General features: G+C 40.9%; 2 protein-coding genes across 6 annotated transcripts in view; one reads left to right on the forward strand and one right to left on the reverse strand.

Moving 5' to 3' along the window:
* The window catches only part of B3GALNT2 (beta-1,3-N-acetylgalactosaminyltransferase 2), a 58148-nt gene that overhangs the window by 32230 nt on the left and 3887 nt on the right, over positions 1 to 22031 (forward strand). For 2 of the 4 annotated variants that reach the window (XM_067711052.1, XM_067711051.1), the window contains exons 5-11: positions 1965 to 2060; positions 11185 to 11295; positions 13643 to 13721; positions 17741 to 17924; positions 20355 to 20480; positions 21096 to 21255; positions 21899 to 21955. In XM_067711052.1, coding sequence (XP_067567153.1) covers positions 1965 to 2060; positions 11185 to 11295; positions 13643 to 13721; positions 17741 to 17924; positions 20355 to 20480; positions 21096 to 21255; positions 21899 to 21955 — 813 coding nt within the window. Of the gene's footprint in view, positions 1 to 1964; positions 2061 to 11184; positions 11296 to 13642; positions 13722 to 17740; positions 17925 to 20354; positions 20481 to 20998; positions 21256 to 21898; positions 21956 to 22031 lie in introns of those variants that run through there. The other 2 variants (XM_067711053.1, XM_067711054.1) reach the window with 2 other exon arrangements.
* Positions 15544 to 22031, reverse strand: part of TBCE (tubulin folding cofactor E) — a 118976-nt gene continuing 112488 nt past the window's right edge. For both annotated transcript variants that reach the window (XR_010936031.1, XM_067711047.1), the window contains one exon: positions 15544 to 17896. The gene's annotated coding sequence lies outside the window, so the exon portion shown is untranslated. The remainder of the gene's footprint in view (positions 17897 to 22031) is intronic.

The following is a 22031-nucleotide window of genomic DNA, read 5'->3' on the forward strand; positions in this document are numbered from 1 at the left end:
GTTTTCTTCCTCACTTGTTAGCTGATGTGTTTGTCTCCACCCTGCCTTCTGCTTTGCAAACAGAAAGACTGCAGTTTTTATTTCAGAATTTAGGTGCCCCCTGAGGTATGCCTCAGACAAAGAGCCATTAAAAAACAAAAAGTGGGGGAAGCACACCCAGTGTCTTTCTCATCTCCTTGGTATTGCTTTTCCTCCAGTTTCTGCCGGCTTTGTGTGCATCCCAGTGCCTTCAGCTCTTTCTTTTTTTTAAATGTTTTGTCTACTGTTCATAATTGTTGTCTATAGGAGAATTGGTCTTGATATCACTGGAAGCAGAACTCTGTTCATTTTTTTTAGGCGTCTTTTAAAATGTTTTTATATTTATTTATTTCTTGGCTGTGTCGGGTCTTAGTTGTGGCACACGGGGTCTTAGTTGCGGCATGCGGGCTCTTTGTTGTGGCATGCTGGTTCCAGAGCCTGTGGGCTCAGTAGTTGCAGTGTGCGGGCTCCAGGATGTGTGGGCTCTGTAGTTGTGAACAGGCTCCAGGGCACATGGGCTCTGTAGTTGTGGTGCACAGGCTGTCTACTTGTGGCGCACGGGCTCAGTAGTTGCGCCACATGGGCTTAGTTGCCCCGTGGCATATGGGATCTTAGTTCCCCGTCCAGAGATTGAACCAGCGTCCCCTGCATTACAAGTTGGATTCTTAACCACTGGACCACAGGGAAGTCCCCCTGTATTATTGTTAATGTTGGTTGTTACTAACAGGGTACAATGTTACAGTCAGCGATAAACACACAAATAAAGGTTAAATTTCTTGTTTGCAGTTTATCCTAGTCCTTTGTCCTCTAAAGAACTTATGTAGTTTGTAAATGTGCTTAATGACGTAAATATAAATATAAGAGAGGGAACACATCTTAGTGATGATTCCAGTGAGAAAAGCTTTGTCATGTTACTCAAGTATAGGAGTTCATATATTATTGTGGTTAAAGGTTTCATTGATATCGAAGCTCAAATAGGTAACTGGAATAGCAGTACTCTGAATTCCACTGTCAACCTTATCTAGAAATTAGGATCAATCTTGAATGTTTTTTGATACTTAATTTTCTTAGTATATATAGTCTTTTTTTAAACTATTCATAATGTTTGAGTTGTCATTCAAGTTGTTTGGTTCAGATGTACAGTATTTTGGTCATGTTGATTTCACCTTTAGTTGCCATGTTTTTACCCAAGGAGAGGTTAATCTTTGTCCTCAAGGAAGGCCTAATCCCAGGTGGATCATAATGGGTTCACAGGGAGTCACGATGGAAAAAAATATTACCCTAGCGTTGCCAAGAGCTGATGTTAATGGAAGAACTACGCTAACTCATTAACCCCCTTCATTCTGAACTTCTGCATGGTCTTGGTGGCTTTAACAGCAGCGTCCCCTGTGGCAAATCGGTGTCTAGAATAGGTGTGAGAACAAGGAAGTGTTCTTGCCCAAAACAAGAAGTAAGGGCCCAAAGCAAACAATAGACATAATGAGGATCAGTTCTCTTTTATGTTCCCTTTTTTGTTTTTGTTTGTTCTTCTAAAGGTTCTTTTTGAAGGGGGATTCCTGAGTACCTTTGTTCTATGTAGAAATCTGTGATCTTTCAGTTTATTCTTAACCCTTTGCGGCTAAGCCTAATAAGTCGGCTTAATTTAACACCTTACACTTCCCCTAATGCTCCTCATTTCAAGGTGTCTTTTTTTTTTTAAGGTTATCTGGATTATATTTAGTGTTTTAGAACTTCATGACAACTTTGATTATCTTCAGTAGCTTTATTTAATAACCATGATTGCACTAGAAAACCCGAATGATGCCTAAACCGCAGTAGAACAATGTTAGTGACTGTGGTCGGGGCCACTGAGAATTTAGCTGACCAACATGTAACTTGAAAACTTGCTGCATGTGCCGTGTCTGACATAGGGTATTTCTTCTTGTCTTTTTCCCCCCGATCTGTAGGAGGCCCTCTTCATTGCTCGCTTCAGTCCTCCGAGCTGTGGGGTGCAGGTGAACAAGCTGTGGTACAAGCCTGTGGAGCAGTTCATCTTACCAGAGGTACAGGCTGTAGTAAAGAGACTCTGGTCCCAGTGCAGGCTGCTGTCGGCCTGAGGATGTGCTTCCAGAGGCAGACACTGCATATTCTCCTGCCAGGACAGCTCTCCAGAGTGGTGGATGAGGCTACCAGCGGGGATGTACTGAGCTGTAGCACTCTGCATTCCTCCCTCCAGAGAGCTACATCGTACCCCAAAGGTTCCAAACCTCACTTTGAAAAGCGTTGCATGTTACCATGGTTTATTTAGTGGAGTAGAGGACTGCATGAGTGCTCTAGTGACAAAGGATAGTAATAGGTGTGGTTGATAGAAAGACCAGGCACAGGTACCATTTGAGTAAATCAAATAGTTTGCTTATCTAAAGAATAGGGGGGTGGAGGGAAGTGCAAACAGGATAATGGCAAAGAGATCTGTCACATTTCCAAGATGAATAAAACTTCTCCAAGTAGTGGAAGATGTTTGAAAACATAACTCTTAGGTAGGGACCACCTCAGCTGCCAGGTGCCCTCATCAGCCCTGGAGTTAAGCCCAAATGTGTTTGTATTACACTGTGTATTACACAGCTGGACATGAACACATTGTTCATCCGTCAGCCTCAGCCTTTCCAGGCTATTGCAGTCTTGTCTGAGTACATTTCTGAACAGCATGCTTTGGAACCACAGCGTAGGGGTCAGTTTCCCGGTCATCTCTGGCGGTCACTTTAGATGAGCTCTAGTTGACAAGTTCCCCCGGCGACATGAACGCTGAATTAAGATGTGGAAGCTGGATGATTGACCAGCCCTGCTGGCTAACCAGGAAACATCTTTCTACCACCAGGCGTGTGGGTTGCTGTTCACATTTATGCAACAGCAAAGTCACACATTTTATAAGGTACTGTGTATCTTTGGAGTTGAGTACAGGTAGTTAAACTTTGCATGTTAATTCTGTGACTGTTAAAGGGAGCTCCTTTGTTTCACCTATGGGTACCTCTGTTTAAAAGCATTTTACAGAAAAGCAAAACTAAAACATACTGGAAAAAATTTTCCAGTTTCTCAGTGTTATAAAAAAGACTGTAGTGACCATCCTTACACTCTGTTTTGTGTACATAACTGGTTATTTTCTTAGGATGAATTGTTGGTTCAAATTTCTGCACATTTTTGATGCAGATAATTTCTTTCTGGAGGACAGTTTAGCAGTTTGTATCAATTTGAATAATCATCAACATTATATGAGAATGCCTATTTACCTATATGTATGACCTTTTAAAATTTCATATATGAACTTTCTTCCTTGTTAAATGAAGTATGTACCATCAAAGGTATCTCTTACTCTTAATTAAAAGTAGTGGCTCAACTAAGTAGTATTGGCCAAGTGTTGGATCTCAGTTTTTGAAGGAAGCTTCTCTTCGGTTTGTTTACTCATTGACTCAGAAAATATTTATTGAGAACTTAGTATATGCCAAGCACGGGGGCTATTTGAGACGTAGTACAAAGATCCCTGCCCTTAAAGCAGCTTATGTCCAAGTGAGGATAGAAGAGCCAGCACTGATATTCTGCTTAGCTTGCTGTGTCCCAGGCACAGCTGTAAGCAGATTTCCTGCACTGATTGGTCCGCTCCTTTAGGGTTGAAGCGAGTCATCGGTGAGAGTCCTGCCTTTCTACTCAGAACCAGCATGGGCAGAACCTCACTCAGACTCTGTGATTCCCAGGGGAGAGGAGTGTGACTCTGAGGGGACCAGGAGCACAAGCGCCGCGTTAGGTGCTCTCCAGAAAGGTCTGGAGCCTGCTGGAGGGTTGATTTTCACAGACCGCTCACGCGGGTTGGCACGAATAGGAAAGGAAAGGCTGCCGCGCCTGGAAGGCAGCGTGGGCATCACGTTCGGGTGCAGGTGCCTGAGCAGCCGCCTGTGGGTGAGGTTGAGTCCCTCGCTGCCACTCGGTGGCTCTGTGACCTGGAGCAAGCTCCTTCGCCTCACTGCGTCTCTTCCCTCCTTTGTCAGAGGCCCCCAGTTCAGAGGGTTACGCTAGGGCATAAATGATTTCCTAGATGGAGAATGTTTAAAACATGCCGCCACATGGTGAGCATTCGGTAAAGAAATGTGCGCTGGCTTCTTCACTGCTGGTCCTCCTCTGGACTTGTGGTTCTTCAAAAGCGGTGTCTCTCCCCCGGGCCGTTTGGCCCTAGGGGACACTTAGCAGTGTCTGGAGACAACCCCGTGTGGAGCAGCGCTGGCATCTTGTGGGCAGAGGCCAGGGATGTTTCGAACATCCCACATCATACAGGACACGTCCCCACAGCAGAGAATTATCTGGCCCCAGATGTCAGCGGTGCGCAGGTAGAGAAACTCCAAGAGGAAGGAGTCACAGTGTGGGGCAAGGAGAAAGAAGATAAGCTGTAATACTAACTTCAGGCTAATCACAGTCTTATGGCGCCTGCTCCATTATCTTGGTCAGCCTTGTAGAAAGAATTACAGTGTTTGATGAGTCCACAAAAAAACATTACTTTCTCTTAGAATGTCCATGTCCTTAGGAAATACATGCTGAAGTCAAGGTGAAATGTATTTTACTTTCAAGTGATTGAACAACAAAGAACAACAGAAAAGAATGTGTGTCTAGAGACAGAGATAAAGCACATGTGGCCAGGACTTCCCTGGCGCTCCAGTGGTTAAGGCGCCACGCTTCCACTGCAGGGGGTGCAGGTTTGATCCCTGGTCAGGGATCTAAGATCCCGCCTGTTGTGCGGCGCGGCCAAAAAGTTAAAAAAAAAGGCACATGTTGCCAAATGTTAACAGTTGGTGAGTCTAGGGGATTTGGGTGGTAATTTCAACTTCCGTAGGTTTGAAGCTTTTCAGAATAAAAATTAGGTTGGGGCAAGGAGCTGCCTTCCTTGCCAGTGTTCAGGATGGTATATATGGCAGTAGGTACTCAGGACGGAAAGGACTCAGCCAAGTCAGGTAGTGGCCGTTTCAGTTATTAAGACTTCTACCGGCTAAAGCCTTGTGATCTTTATTTCCCTTGATGCTTTAAGCTAAACTAGCTTTTGGTTTTTCATTACATCTGAATAACGTTTTTTCCTTCTATAAACGCAGTTATTTAATAGTGTCCGCATCTGGGGGAGTAGGATTATGGATGATTTTTATTTTCTTCTCTCTGTGTATCTATTTTCTAAATGTTCTGAAATAAATATATATTAGCTTTTATTAAAAGAAAAAAAACTTTTAAAGATAACATATTCTTTCCTTTTACACAAAATCCTATTTTTGTTGAAAACCTGTTTAATTTTATATAGATACTCATTTTTGCTGCCTCAAGCCTAATTGGGCTTATTTGCACAGAAAACATGATAGTGATGGATGGGTTTGCCTGCCTGCCTACCATCAGCAGAGTATGCCCGAAGAACAGATCGTTGATCCCAGTTGCGAGGGAGAAGTGGTTGATTTGTTCATCATCTTATTCCTTCCACACTTCACAGTCGGCTAGAGTAACGTCAGCAGTATGGCTTGTCAGCTAAGCAGGGCTCTTGCACTGTTTTCGTCGTGTGACTCACTAAAGCATAAATCTCACTGGGGGTCACAAATTTAAATGGAGACTGCTGTGTGTTTCTTTTAAAATATTTATTTCTCTAATTTCATATTTCTCTTAGTGCACCTGAAACCTGAAACTAATTTCAATAAAAAGACTATTTTCATTCAACACGAGTCACTAGAGACAGTATTGTTAGTATCATGGGTACTTATATACTTATTTTTTATGAAAGTTGAAATTCTTTAGAGGTAGTCATTTCTCCAATCCACAAGAAATCGTTAACAGTTACAGGTACAAAAGTACTGTGTATGTTTAAGCTACTCTGTTGGTTTGGATGACGAGTTAGAAATAGGACACAGAAGAGTGGACAGCACAGGTTGCACATAGCTCACTTACGTTATGGGTGAGAGGACTGATGAGAGCTCATTTTTCCAGCCTACACCGTGCTGTTCTTTCCTACCTTTTCCTTTGGTTTTATGATTTTAGCAGGGAGTTGCCATAAAGAAGCTGTTTCGCATCCGCAGAGATTCCTGGCTTTGTGATTACTCTGTATGAGAGTAGAAAGTAGGCATGGGAGAGAAGTGGGGAATAGAAATTTAACTGTGCCATGGAGCAGCTGCAGGGGAGGTGGAGAAGGTAGAACCCCTCCCTCCTCTCATAACAAAAACAGCTGGTTATCAGTTGAGTGAATAAAAAAGCAGGATCACTTTTTGGGCCAATGAGTTTTTCTGGTAATTACTCAGTTTAGTCAACATTGTTGATGTTATATCACAACCCAGTCAAACAAAATGGAGTTGGGTGCCGGGCAGAGTACAGGTGCCAAGGGTCAGTTGACTGGACTGGACAGAGAATTACTTGATTTGTCATCATATTTGCCAGATTTGTAGTTTCAAGGTGAAGCTTTTCTGAGGTCACTATAGCTTTTACTTTGGTATGGTTCGTTTGGAACTATAATTGCAAAGATTCCCAGTGACCTAACTGCCACCTCCAGGGGACACTTACCTGGAGTCCTTACCCTAGTTGACTGCGGTTTTCTCTTAGCTTATATGATATGCATTCTTCTGGTTCAGCTTAATCTGGCCCAGTCCTTCTTCCCAGTACATAACTTCATTATCTCCTCTTTCGTTTTCCCCTTAAACGTTAATCATTAGGATCTGATACCCAGCCTTCTGTTTATTTTACTCATTCTTCCTAGACAGTTTCATCTATTACCACCTGTTTACTGCAGCCCAGATTTCTTATGAACCCCATACACACTTCAGCCACCTACTGAACTCCTCCACTTGGGATGTCCCCTGGGCGTTCTATGGTGATAGCATCTCCAGCCCACCCATTCTCATCTCCTCTGGTATTTTCAGTCTTGGGTCATAGTATCTCCTTTTTCTCAGGCACCCAAACCAGAATCGTGGGCTTTAATCCTCAATTCTCATATCCAAGCACTCACTACGTCCTATCATTTCTTTCTCTGAAACTTATTTGGTATCAGTCCTTCCAAACTTTATCACTATTAAAGTTTTAGAAGAAAGTAAAGTATCCCAAGGGGAAGAGGTCGTTGTTGCCAGGAGAAAGACACATGATTAACCCAAACCAGCCTCACACAGTCGAGGGTCTAGGACTTAGCTTTTGGGTCCTAATGCTGCCCTTGTGGAGTATATAAACCAGAATGTCTATTGATTCATGTTTGATGGGTGTTAGCTCATTAGAGTGGTTTGAATTCTTGTGGCCACCAGCTAGGAACCTCCTTCCTGATATGACAAGGCACCTAAAAAACAATCTGAACCGTACTTGGTTCGGGCATTGGATTTGATTACAGCAATGGGAGGTGGTGGGTGTTTTTGAGAGCTGCCTCATTCAGGTAGGATGTGACCAGAGTGCTTTATATCTTCCAATTATTCTATCTCCCCTTAGACATTGCTACTTGTTGCCAAAATTCTCTCTTAGACCAGCTTTCCTATAGTGTTTTAAGGTATTGATTTTTACTAATTAAGCTTCAACCTTAGAGCTCTTCCCAGTTATTGGAAACATTGTTTCTTTTACTTGAAGAATTTAATTAGTTCAACTCAGAGGGCAGTTTCTTTAAATTTATTTATTTATTTATTTGAGATATAATTGACATACAACATTATATTAGCTTCAGGTATACAATAAAATGATTCAGTATATGTATTTGTTGCAAAATGATCAACACAAGTCTAGTTAATATCCATCACCAGACATAGTTACAAATTTTTCTTATGATGAGAACTTTTTAAGATCTCTCTTAGGGGCTTCCCTGATGGCGCAGTGGTTAAGAATCCACCTGCCAGTGCAGGGACATGGGTTCGAGCCCTGGTCCGGGAAGATCCCACATGCCGCGGAGCAGCTGAGCCCGCGAGCCACAACTACTGATCCTACATGCCACAACTACTGAAGCCCACGTGCCACAACTACTGAAGTGCGCGCACCTAGAGCCCATGCTCCGCAACAAGAGAAGCCACTGCAATGAGAAGCCTGTGCACCGCAAAGAGTAGCCCCAGCTCGCCACAACTAGAGAAAGCCCACGTGCAGCAATGAAGACCCAATGCAGCCAAAAATATATATATAAATAAATAAATTTATTAAAAAAGAAAAATCTACTCTTAGCAACTTTCAAATATACAATACAGTATTATTAACTATAGTCACCAGGCTGTACATTACATCCCCAAGACTTATTTTTTTGTAAGCAGAAGTTTGCACCTTTCGATCACCTTCACTCGTTTTAGCCACCTCCCACCACCCACCTCTAGCAACCACCCATCTGTTCTCTGTATCTATGAATTCAGTTCTTTTTGTTTATTTTAGATAAGTGAGATCCTTATGGTATTTGTCTTTTTCTGTCTGACTTATTTCACTTAGTGTAATGCCCTTGGGGTTCATTCGTGTTGTCACAAATGGCAAGATTTCATTCTTTTTAATGGCTAGTAATATTCCATTGTATATAGATACCATATTTTCTTTATCCATTCATTCACTGACGAACACTTAGGTTGCTTACATGTCTTGGCTATTGTAAATAATGCTGCAGGGAGCATGGGGGTGCATATATCTTTTCGAGTTAGTGTTTTCATTTCCTTTGGATGAGTACCCAGAAGTGGAATTGCTGGATCATATGCTAGTTCTATTTTTAATTTTTTGAGGAACCTCCAAACGTTTTTCTGTAGTGGCTGCCTCAGTTTACATTCTCATCAACAGTGCACAAGGGTTCCGTTTTCTACACATCCTTGCCAACACTTGTTATTTCTTTTTTTCAGTACTAGCTGTTCTAACATATATGAGGCGATATCTCATTGTGGTTTTGATTTGCATTTCCCTTATGATTAGTGATGTTGAGCATCTTTGCATGTACCTGTTCACCACCCGTATGTCTTCTTTAGGGAAATGTCTATTCAGATACTCTGCCCATTTTTTAAAACTGGCTTCTTTGGCTTTTTGTTATTGAGTTGTTTGAGTTCTTTATATATTTTGGATATTAACTCTTTATCAGATACATGATTTTGCAAATATTTTCTCCCTTTCAGTAGGTTGCCTTTTCCTTTTGTTGCTAGTTTCCCCTGCTGTGCAGAGCTTTTTAGTTTGCTATAGTACTACTTGTTTATTTTTGTTGCCTTTGCTTTTGGTATCAAATCCAAAAAATCATACCCTGAGACGGATGTCAAGTAGCTTACTGCTTATGTTTTCTTACAGGAGTTTCCTGGTGTCAGGTCTTATGTTCAAGTTTTTTTAACACATTTGAGTTGATTTTTGTGTATGGCATAAGTTAGTGGTCCAGTTTCGTTCATGTTAAGCACGTGGCTCTCCAGTTTTCCCAACACCATTTGTGGAAGAGACTGTCCTTTCCCTGTTGTATATTCTTGGCCCCTTTGTTGTGAATTAATTGACCACATATGCGTGGGTTTATGTCGGGGCTCTATTCTGTTCCACTGATCTATGTGTATGTTTTTTTGCCAAAACCATATTGTTTTGATTACTGTAGCTTTGTAATATAGTTTGAAATCAGGAAGCATGATGCTTCCTACTTTGTTCTTCTCTCTCTAGGTTGCTTTGGCTATTTGGGATCTTTGATTCTATACAAATTTTAGGATTGTTTGTTCTATTTCTGTAAGAAATGCCATTGGTATTTTGATAGGGATTGCACTGAATCTGTAGATTGCTTTGTGTAATATGGACATTTTAACAAGTTTTAATTCTTCCAATCTATGATCATGGAATATCTTTCCATTTATTTGTGAATGGATAAAGAAGATGTGGCACATATATATAATGGAATATTACTCAGCCATAAAAAGAAACAAAATTGAGTTATTTTTAGTGAGGTGGATGGACCTAGAATCTGTCATACAGAGTGAAGTAAGTCAGAAAGAGAAAAACAAATACTGTATGCTAACTATATATATATATAGAATCTAAAAAAAAAAAAAGTTCTGAAGGACCTAGGGGCAGGACAGGAATAAAGATGCAGACATAGAGAATGGACTTGAGGACACAGGGAGGGGGAAGGGTAAGCTGGGACGAAGTGAGAGAGTGGCATGGACTTACATATACTAACAAATGTAAAATAAATAGCTCGTGGGAAGCAGCCGCATAGCACAGGGAGATCAGCTCGGTGCTTTGTGTCCACCTAGAGGGTGGGATAGGGAGGGTGGGAGGGAGACGCAAGAGGGAGGAGATAGGGTGATACATATATATATGTATAGCTAATTCACTTTGTTATAAAGCAGAAACTAACACACCATTGTAAAGCAATTATACTCCAATAAAGATGTTTAAAAATAAATAAAATAATTCTGAAAGAACATTCTTAGTATATAAAATATACAGTATTAATTTATTAAAGCTTACACAGATTAATAAGAAAAATATAACTCAGTAGCTAAATGGCAAAGAAGCATGACAAGGCAATTCCCAGAAGAGACTACAATTCATAAACATCATTAGAAATCAAAAGAAACACCAATTAAATGAGGAACCGTTTCTTTAAATCTACTAAATTAGCTTAACTTCTTTTACTAATATCCCATACTGGGAAGAGGACAATGCAACTGGTATTCTTATAAATTGCTAATGACCCTACAGGTAGAATTTGTTTTTGAAAAGCAGTTTGGCAGTGGGTACCAAAATCCAAAGTATCTCTATTCCTGTCCCAGTAATTTCACCTCTCGGAATTTATTTTAAATAAAAAACAAAGTATTGGGGAAAAATAAACATTTACACCAAAACACGCCTCACATTATTTTACTAGCTATTTGGTAGTATCCAGATGTCCAACGGTAGGGAGATGTCTGAGTGAATCAGGATGCATTCACTCAGCAGTATGGCTACGAGTACTTGAAAAAGAGCAGTTGTAACAGCGGCAGTCGCATAAGGAAATGCCTTTGATGCAATGGGAAATGACAGCAGCATGTAAAACTGTCTATAAGGTCTTTGTAACTATTGTTTTAGACGTGCTCTAAGATATACACCAAAATGTTAGCATTGGCGTCTTAGCGCGCAGTAAAAGTTTTAACCAATGTGTCTTAGAAAAAATAAACTCTTCTCTAGAAACTTACTTAAAATCTAAATGACAGCAATAAAGAAACCGACTCACTGTTCATCTTTCCACAAAAGAGCTTTGAAGGTACAATCGTGTGGGAGAGCCAAGACCTCCAAGGCCTTGTGTCAAGGAATCTCCACAAAGTGACACTCAATGATGGGGGAGGAGTTCTCAGAGTCATCACAGTAAGTCATTCATTTTTAAAGGTTGTTTAGCACACCTTAGCATTTTTTAATATGTAAAAGTGTTTTTAAGTTTATTTTTACATCAACTCATATGGAACAATGAATCTTATGTATTTTAGAACATATACACTAGAAAATGTTGAGGCACCACATAGTAAAGATGAAAAACTCAAATGTTGTACGATTTTGTAACTTCAACCTTAGTAAATATATAGTTTTGCCTTAAGTCTAGTGCATTGTACAGAGTGCGATGTTTTATTTCTTCATAGTTTTTGTTAATGTTCTTTTAAGTTCACTTACTCTATAGTATTCAGAATATTCACTATCTCACCTTGATAGTATGATGTCAGTTACAATACTATAGATAAAAGTATTAGAAAGTAAGGTTGAGTATTCACTTTCGTTTATGTTGGGATTTGTGACTTTGTTTTCATTTGCCAAATTTTTTTAAAATTTGAAACAGTTTGACAATAAATTTCTCAAAGTGTAGGATGAAAAAGAAGGTGTAGGCAAACTTAAAATGGTGAACTTTAAGTAAACAAGTGGTATATGTGCTGATGTCAGACAGAATTGTTCTCCTTGATGCTCTAATCTAATTAGGAAAGCACCTGGCATTTAAGGTCACAAGCTTAGTACATTCCATTAAATATTAACCTAATTCACATAAATTAATACCTGAATTTGAAATGAAAATCATGTGGTTTGTTATTACACGTTCAGAAAACATCTACTGCACACTGTGAGCCAGGCACAGTCATGGGCAAAACAGGCCCATTACTGGCCCACAGTGGAATTTATAGTCCAGTGAAGGGAAAAGACACTAGACAGACAGACCCCACAAATTCATGTGTAATTACAACCTTAGCCTTGTAGGCCATGTATCAGATTTCATTCTTGGTTATGAAAAGTCCTTTATTTAAGACACAGTGTTTTACGGATTTATAGTTTTTTTTCTTTCCTTATTTTCAAAGCAAGTGCCTTTAATATCTTGCCTCCTTTTCTGTGTATGAAACTTAAAAATATCCAAAACATGCCAGAATTCTATACTGCTCAGTTGGTTGCACAAAAGGAAATCAGTTTACTTCTGAATTGAGGGCTAGATTTAAATGTAAAGACTCAAGTGATCTGCTCTGGGAGTGAATATGGTTGCGGAGGGCAGTGATGGCTTAAACACTCAGCTAACCTAAAAAAAAGTCCGATAACTTAGTAGCTTATTCTAAGAAACCCATGTAGAGCTGGAAGTTTTCCTAAGTCTCGCTGCCTTGCCAGCAAGTAATCATGTCGGAAAAAGTTTAAAGACAAAATAAAAGCCAAGCTGTGACCTTTCAGACAGAAGTTAATAAACATAAAGTACTGTTAAGTAAACAAGCCAAAACAGTATAGATTGTACAATTAAAAAAGCGTGTGCAATCTTTTGTAGACGTACAAGGTTGGAATCTGTAGCGCTCACCTTTAGAGATTTCCTCCACATTCAGCTACAAACCATATTCTGAATTGAATGGCAATTTTCCCACAACCACTGCAGAACACTGTCTCTCTACTGGCCTTATTAAAACATTGCTTTGTACAGGGACAGCTCTGCTAGAAGGATCTGTTCAAAGAGGACTACCCAGGCAGTAAGCCCTCTTGACCACCCGTCAAGAAGAAACGCTGTAAACATGCTGAGGCGTGGCTGTGACAATCCCATCCAGCCCGCAGCAGCTGGATCGCTGGTAGGGTGTTAAGTTGGGGTGGAACACATAGAGGTGAGGCCCCTCAATTTGAGTAAGGGCCTGGGGTAACCTGTGAGGTAAAAGAGGTAAATCTCGTAATAACCAAAGATGCCCCACACCTTAGCGGTAGAGGGGGCTGTTGTTGGCTGTTGGTGCAGTGGGCACCTTCAGCATCAGTCATCAGTACGGCTCGGGCTGAACTGTGTGCTTAGAGGGCTTGTCTCTGCGTGGTAGCTGTCACTTTGAAATGTGCTTGGGTGTATTTGAACTCACGGGCATTTTCAATCTCCACGAAATCAGAGGTGGTTATAATTTTTTTTAAGTGGTGGAGTTCGGATGTAAAAGAAAATTGGTCTTGGTAATAGTGTTGGTAGCAAGTTCAAGAATACGTGATTCTGTGTAGGCTGGAATTCTCAACACTAATCCGTAGATTACTGTGTGTACCTGATCTTGGACTAGACGACAAAACTAGAATGCTGATGTCATCCTGACAGCGTAAGTCTAGTGCATCAGCATCTTAGATGGATTTATGTGCTGTGGCGTCACATTATGAATTGTGCCAAATCAGTTTTCAAATATAAGAAATGTGTTCTTAGTAATAAAACACCAAGCACTTCTATTCTGGTTTCTTTCAGGCTGGGGAGGGTGCCTTGCCTCATGAATTCATGGAAGGTGTGGAGGGAGTTGCAGGTGGCTTTATTTATACTATTCAGGGTAAGTCAACTGGTTAAAAGTTGAAAAACATACTGAATCTCGCCTACCTCATCTTCATACTTTTGACATCAAAGGTAATCTTTTCTTTTTTTTTGGTCATTAAAAATAGTAGCTCTATTGCTACATAATTCACATACCATATACTTTACCCTTTTAAAGTATTTGATTCAATGGCTTTCAGTGTATTCAGAGCTCTGCAGCCCTCTCCACCACCCCAAAAAGAAGTGGCTGTTTGTTTTCTTGAGTGACGCTCCTGAAAACATCCACATCAATGAATTCCTGGATCAGTGATCTCTAAGAAAAGCTACTGTTGATGCGGTTGCTCTTGGTCACGTGTCCTGATCACCACCTACGGAACAAAGGTGCCTAGTAGTGCACCATCTGGCTTCTCAAAGCTCTGCAGATCATGGATTCCTATAAAAGAATTAGGACACAGCTTCCCTGAAGGCACACAGTGACTTGGGGAAAGCAGAGGCCGTATTCTGAGAGGCAGGTCTTCAGGGGTCTCCCTATTTTAATAGTGCAGGGTTGAGGATGGGGCAGACCCTCTGTTTGAGGCCACTACAGGTAGTCTGAAGATGTGAATGGGCTGTGGCTTTTTTCAATTTCTAGCATCTTTATTTATACAGTATTTCCTCATAGAAGTATTTCTAACATCACCCCTAAGGGTAGGCTGGAATAGGTACAGGTTTTACCCACAAACCTGCCATTAAAAATAGAGATTTAAAATTTATGGATCCTTAATTTTAGTCCAGAGATTTTTCATAAAACTGTGAGACCACTCTGCTAGGGAAGGTATGGACTCAGCTCACAGGGGCTAATGGCTCAGCCCTGGGGAGGACTCAGATCGGGAGGTCAGGCCAGTTTCGTAAAACAGCTCACACTGGGGGGCCGGGTACAGATGTTACACACCATCTGACTTCATGTCTAGCGACTTCCTTTCTTTCGCCAGTTAACTCATGTATGTACCATCAAGAGCCTTTAAAAACTTGAGGGGCCCTTGAGACTCTGGCACTAAACTGTTCTACAAGGAGCAACTACTGTACCCTAAACAACTGTTTGTCTTAAGTTTTCTCTCACTGAGGCTAAAGGATTAAGGTCTGGGTGAGGAAAACTCCTTTCAAACAAGAGAGAAATAACTCAAGTGTTAGGCTAAAGGAATTAAATGAATAGATTTTTCTTCTCCTGTACTGGATATATCTGAAAATCTGACTACAGTTTTTTAGAATCTGAGGATCTACGTGCTATTCAGAAGAGTCACATGGTACACAAATTCTCAAATTTTGTTGGGCATTAGCATCTCTGGCTGGGCCCTACCTCAAGCCTACAGAGTTAAAAATCTTCAGGATTGGAGCTCAGATACCTGTATTTTAATAAGCTCCCTAGATGGGTTTGATGCCTCCAAAGTTTGAGAGGCCATAAACCACATGATTCTTGTAAATGGCACCTAGACAGATGATCAGATTTAAAACACACACAGAGGGACTTCCCTGGTGGTGCAGTGGTTAAGAATTCGCCTGCCAGCAGAGGGGACATGGGTTCGAGTCCTGGTCCGGGAAGATCCCACATGCTGCAGAGCAACTAAGCCCGTGCGCTACAACTAGTGAGCCTGCGCTCTACAGCCCATGAGCCACAACTACTGAGCCCACGTACCACAGGTACTGAAGCCCACGCGCCTAGAGCCCGTGCTCTGCAACAAGAGAGGCCACCACAGTGAGAAGCCCACGCACTGCAACAAAGAGTAGCCCCCGCTCGCCGCAACTAGAGAAAGTCCATGTGCAGCAACAAAGACCCATCGCAGCCAAAAAAAACCCAACACGCACACAGATCTATTACTTTATTACTTTATACTCGTGTTTTTCAGATATATGCAGAATAAACCAACACGTACAATTTGTTAATGAAAAAGCCTGTATTTCTGCTCGTATCTTGTTATCATCCATTCCTATTGCTGCAATTTTATAACACTTTCACTTTCATTCAAGTGTTAAATCGTGTATATTTATCCTTATCGTTAAAGTGAAAGGACGTTAGAGGAGAGTGTAAAAGTTGAAAGGGACCCGAGGTTATTTAGGCCTGTGTTTTTCAAAGGGTTGTTTGTGGTCCACCTGCATCAAAGTTACAGGAAGTCACAGGTTAGAAATAACAGATTCCTGGGCTCTACCCAAGACCGGCTGGATTTTTAGGCTTGGGGCCTAGGAATCTGTATTTCGGTAAGCAATCCTGAGAACCACAGACGTAGTCCAGCTCCTCCTTTTACAGATGAGAATGCTGAGGCCCAGAAACGTGTGACTCGTCCATTACCTCACCAACAGTGGCAGAGGTAGAAATCAGACACAGGCCCTCAGCCCCCATGCCCAGTCTTGTTGTTTGCAGTCACAGAGCGGAGGGCTGGATTACGTCTCGGTTTCTCTCCCCGACCCCTCAGCCACTCACTTGTTTAGTTTTCAGAAATTTTCTAATTTGAGACAGCTGAGAAAATCCTGCGCTAGTGATAGGATTGCTGCCTTATTTGAGGACAGTCCTGCACAGATGTGACAAACGATCCATTAGCTTGTAAGGTGGTAATTAAAATGTCTTTTAAGCACATTGGTCATAAGTTTTATTATAAAATATCATAAACCAAAAATAGTGCTATAAGAAACACCCATGTACTTGTTGCTCAGAATTAACAGATGTTTGTATTTTGTCACATTTGCTTCCTTTCTTTGTTTTCAGAGAAATAAGGCATTATAGATACAGTTGAAGCCTCTTCTCTCCCAGTACTTCCTACCCCGTTCCTCTCCCTTCCCCTTGGACAGGAGACCACTGTCCTGAAACTCATGTGTACCCTTCCCATTCTTATTTTTCTATTTTCTACTACATGCATGTGTATACAACTTTTAATAACATACAGTTTTGATTAAAGTATTTTATAATTTATACCTGTGGTATCACATTGTATATATCAATTGGCAAGATACTTTTTCTCAGCATTATTTTTTAGTGCCATTCCTCTCAACATCCAAGATCAGGTTAATTTTTTTTAAATTTATTTTACTGAAGTATAGTTGATTTACAATGTTGTTACTTTCTGCTGTACAGCAAACCAATTCAGTTATATATATATATATATATATACACACACACATTCTTTTTCCCATTCCTTTCCATAATGGTTCATCACAGGATACTGAATATAGTTCCCTGTGCGCTACAGTAGGACCTTGTTATTTATCCATCCTATAGATAATAGTTCACGTCTGCTAATCCCAAACTCTCAATCCATCCCCTCTTCCCCACCCCGCCAGCCCTGGCAACCACAAGTCTGTTTGTTCTGTGTCTGTGAATCTGTTTCCGTTCTGTAGATGAGTTCATTTGTGTCATATTTTAGATTCCACATATAAGTGATATCATATGATATTTGTCTCTTTCTGATTTACTTAATATGATAATCTCTAGTTCCATCCATGTTGCTGCAAATGGCATTTCATTCTTTTTTATGGCTAATATTCCTGTGTGTGTGTGTGTGTATACGTGTATACACCCCCCCATCTTTATCCATTCATCTGTTGATGGACATTTAGGTCGTTTCCACGTCTTGGCTGTTGTAAATAGTGCTGCTATGCAGGTTAATTTTTTTAACTGCTGTATTCCATTATGTGAACATACCACAGTTTAACCATTCTCCTATTGGTGGGTATTTAGGCTGGTTCCATTTTTTCACTGTCACAATGCTGCCATAAATACCCTTGTGAGTGTGTAAAATAGTGTCTCTGGGGATATATCTACGAGTGGACTTGGCGAGTCAAACAGTGCACACATCTTCAGCCTAACTAGGTATTGCTGAGTTGCTCCCCACAGTGAGTGTAGCCCTTTATTCTCCCACCAGCAATGTGTGGGCGTTCACATTTCCCTACTTCAGAGTTCCTAACTGTGTTGTTAGGTTACCTTGGGAGGAGGGCTAATGCAATAACGTTACAAGTTCTGGCTCTTAAGTTTGCAATAGCCTTTTCCTTCAGCTCTCTTTTCCTTCTTAGAAGGTGATGCTCTCTTAAAAAATCTTCATTCTCGCCCTCGAAGACTTCTTGATCATATAAGTAATCTCCACGAGGAGGATGCCTTACTGGAGGAGGAAAGCAGCCTCTATGATGATATTGTGTTTGTGGATGTTGTTGACACTTACCGAAACGTTCCTGCAAAATTATTGAACTTCTATAAATGGTAGGTTATAAAAATGTTGGGTAGGTATTGTTTTATTTTTCTTTTGATGTAGAAACAATTTATCAACATCAAATCACTGAGATTTTTTAAAAAACACAGAAACCTAAGAGCACTGTGCACCTGGGATGTGATCTATTGTATCCTGGTTCTTTGTGAGGACTGATCTTCTAAAATGCTGCCGCTTTACTATTTCGATGAGCTGATACATAATGTGAACACTATTAATGTATCAAAAACAAACAAGGCAAAAGTTGATTCACTTTGAGTCATTCCTACTGGCATAGTTGTCTTGAGCCAACATTAGGTGAAAATCAGTGAGTTTGCAAATGGCCTATCTTCAGGCATTTTCATACCCACCCACCTATATCCCCCATTTACACCCAGGTTCCTGATCTGAATTCCATTCAGCTGAACATCCACATTATATTTCCGTTCTCTCCTCCAACCCATTTAAGAGCTATCTGCCCTAATTCCAGAAGCTTTAATAAGACGAAATTCAGCAACCCTTATAGTCTACCGTATTGTTAACTTCCCAGACCCTCCAGTACTTCTTGGATCTTGGTTGTAACTCCTACTTTTATTATAATAACACCACCAATAATAATATGCTATAACAGTGACTCTTCTTAATTGAATACATGTAGTTGTTAATATTATTAAGTTACTCTAGGGTCCCATAACTTGCTGTGAGCCCCCTGATACTGTCTACCCTGACTGTAGAACTGAAATCTTCTCTCTCTCTCTTTCTGTCTAGACCAAACCCATAAAGTATATTCACGTCTTTGTCTTTTTCTTTTTTAAAACTTTATCAGGGAACTTGTTGCTTGGTGAGCCCCAGAGTCTGTCCCTTCTTTTCTTCTCTGTTTTGCCCTGAGCAGAATGGGAAATCATCAAGTCCTTTATGGATATAGTTCCCTGGTCCTGAGGGGTAGACAGTTGAATTTATGGGTGGTAGTTTCATAGCTGGGGCAAGTCAGTGTAATTCTGGAGTCATCTTGTGGGTAGAGGTCAGATATAAATGTGAGCTGGAAATGTGGGTATGCCTAGAATACCAGGATTAAGTTTGACAGCTGTAGTAAGAGAAAGAGCCTTCTTTTAGCTCAAGGTCCCCAATGGGATTCCTGTTACGGGTTGGCCAAGGCAAGGGCGAGGCTGTAAAGAGGTGGAGTGGGAATGGGGGTCCAGGCAGTGGGAGATCAGGACTGCTGAGTTCTAGGGCTTTCTATAGGGAGCTGACTCCCAGTTGTGGAAGTTCAACTTGGTCTAATTACTACCTCCAGTTTAAGTTTTGTCTCTTCTACTACTTGCGTATCCCTGTGATCTTGGCCTCTCTCCGTAGTCTCTCTGCCACTGTCTGTTCTGGGCCATCATGTGCACCTGGAACGCTGCGGTGACCTTCTGACAGGCTGTACGTCCGGACCCGCTTCCTAGTAGCCCATCCCCCCATCTACCCTCCACATCGTAAATGACATCTTTATTTTTCATTCATCTTTATTCAGGTGATCCATCAGTGACCTCAGTGTCCTTTATCACCAAAGTTTATTTCTAATTAGCAAATATTATGTGTGGCCTATGCTATTAACTAGAAATGAACTTTAGAAACGTAGGGTTATGCTTTTTGTTGTGGACCCATTGTTAAATTCACCATTCTGTGGCCTAATGAAACTTTCTCCAGATTTCTTTAATTCAAATTTCTGTCTTCTGACTGGTTCCCTCGCAAGACTCTGGGTAAAAGAGGTACAGGGATTGGCAGTGTGACATCAAAGAGTCAATGTTTTTTCTAGTTGCCATTATATATTTTTTTAATGTCTAGGTAAATGAAATCACCCTCTTGTGCCTTCCAGAAGGTCATTTGTAATAGCTGAATTACTGGAAATCGTTTCCAAGGGAAAATGTACTTCAGTGTTATAACTCAGCTTTTTAAACACTGTAAAATACCTGAGTGTACTGTCAGTAGCAGCACGGAGCACATTCTGTTGTACGACGGCGTTCTGTGTGAGAGGCCAGGCATGGCATCTGTCCCCTCGTCTGCGTGGCCCTCTCATTAAGAACACAAGGGGCAAGGTTCAGATGCTTATTAATAGGTATGCTGGCCTGACCTGGGCAAGGCCTGAGAAGCGTGCGTTTGATTATATATTCTACTTAAGCCAGATCTTTTTTCATTGTATTCTTTCTTCTTCCTTTATACCTTTTAAAATTGGCGTGGCACCTCTCTGTTATACCCCTTTGTTAATATGAAGTGAGGATTGTAGCTGGCAGCGGCAATGCTCTAGAGCAGATGCTCCCGATACTGGATGGATAAAAGCTGGCCAAGCATACAGACAGTACAGGGCCAGTTTTCATTAAGATGTTAGCAGTGTCACCACATTGGTGTTGCTCTGTTTCCTCGTATGGACGCCCTGACTTTCATATCCCCCCTTTCGCCAACAGGACTGTGGAAACAACCAGCTTTGATCTGTTGCTAAAGACGGATGACGACTGTTACATAGACTTGGAAGCTGTATTTAATAGAATCGCCCTTAAGAATCTGGATGGGCCTAATTTTTGGTGGGGAAAGTAAGTTAAACATTGTTAGGCCATTGGCGTTCATTTCATGAGCATATGTTAATTTAGAATGAAATATACAAGTCACTTATCATAAGAAAAATGTGGTTGAGATAGGAAATTTCCCTCTTAGGCCCCTGGGTCACTATATTTTATTAATCTACAATTAAAGGGGAAAAAACTCTTAAATGGAAAACCTCAGGCTAATGTAATGAAGGATGGAAAATGATGTGGCTTTTATCCTCATGCCCTACATATTAAGTGCTACTCAAATTAGACGCTGCTGTACATTACAATAAATTTGTGACATTTCTGAAACCATTTTCTATGTGTCTTTAGGAATGCAATAGGGATTGGTGATTTATTTTTCATTTATTTTAATATATCTAAACAAGATGATTCAGAAACTCCATAAATGCAACTTGGAGAGAATTTAACATATGTCTTTTATATAAAACACCACTAGATAAATAATTCCTGTCCTTAGACGAAAACAATAATCTCTCATTCTTCTTTCCTTGCTTCTACAGCTTATTCCTTTGTAGTGATAATTAAGGACTCAAGCTTAACTAGTGGTAGGATACGTGTCAGAGCAACACAAAGAAGCCGACTCATGTTGCATGTCAGTTTCAGATTGAATTGGGCCGTTGACCGAACCGGGAAGTGGCAGGAACTGGAGTACCCCAGTCCCGCTTATCCCGCCTTTGCGTGCGGCTCAGGGTATGTCATCTCCAGGGACATCGTCCACTGGCTGGCTGGCAACTCGGGGAGATTAAAGACCTACCAGGTAATTAAGGATTTCTGACCTAAGAGTACACTGACCAAACAAGTTTTATCCCACTCAGTATTCCGTCATTAAAAGCACAGCCACCTGATCTTGGGGAAAGGCATGTTATTCATTCTAGATAGGAGTCAGCCCTCAAAGGTTAGGGATACACTCCTATCCCTCAAATCTAAATTTTATTCCTAAATCTTTGAGCCTTCTGTTGTTTTCAGCCTATATTTAAAGGTATAGTCCCTAAAGGAATGTAGAGGTTTATATTCATAAGAAGGAAGACTAAGCAAGCTTAAGACTAAGCTTGTTTTTCTGCTGATTCTGAGATGGCAAATCAATGAATCTCTGCCCGGTTCTTAGATCCAGTGTCTCTTTCATACCGTCAGTGCTGGAAGTTTAAGGTCCATGAGAAGAGGGGCTGGCTGCTTACTTAGTGTGTATAGTCATACTTCATTGTGGTGTGTGTGCTTCATGTTAATGGCAGGTAGCTTTTACTTCGTGTATCAGTGTTATAATACATCCTCAGCATTGCATGTTAGAATAATCACAAAACAAAGAAGTAGAAAGATTACTTACGGGAATGGGTGTGGCACTGTCTTTACAGACGAAATAGCATTTAAATTTTTACATTTTAAACTTTATGGGACCTGTGTAGGGTGAAGATGTAAGCATGGGCATTTGGATGGCAGCCATAGGACCTAAAAGATATCAGGTAAGCAAGCCTGAGTGGGGCTGGCCTCTCTCTATCAAACCTTGGGCAGAGCAGTGCAGTGAACGGAGGTCTTCTG

This window comes from Pseudorca crassidens, chromosome 16, assembly GCF_039906515.1.
Source record: "Pseudorca crassidens isolate mPseCra1 chromosome 16, mPseCra1.hap1, whole genome shotgun sequence".
Taxonomy (NCBI): Eukaryota; Metazoa; Chordata; class Mammalia; order Artiodactyla; family Delphinidae; genus Pseudorca; species Pseudorca crassidens.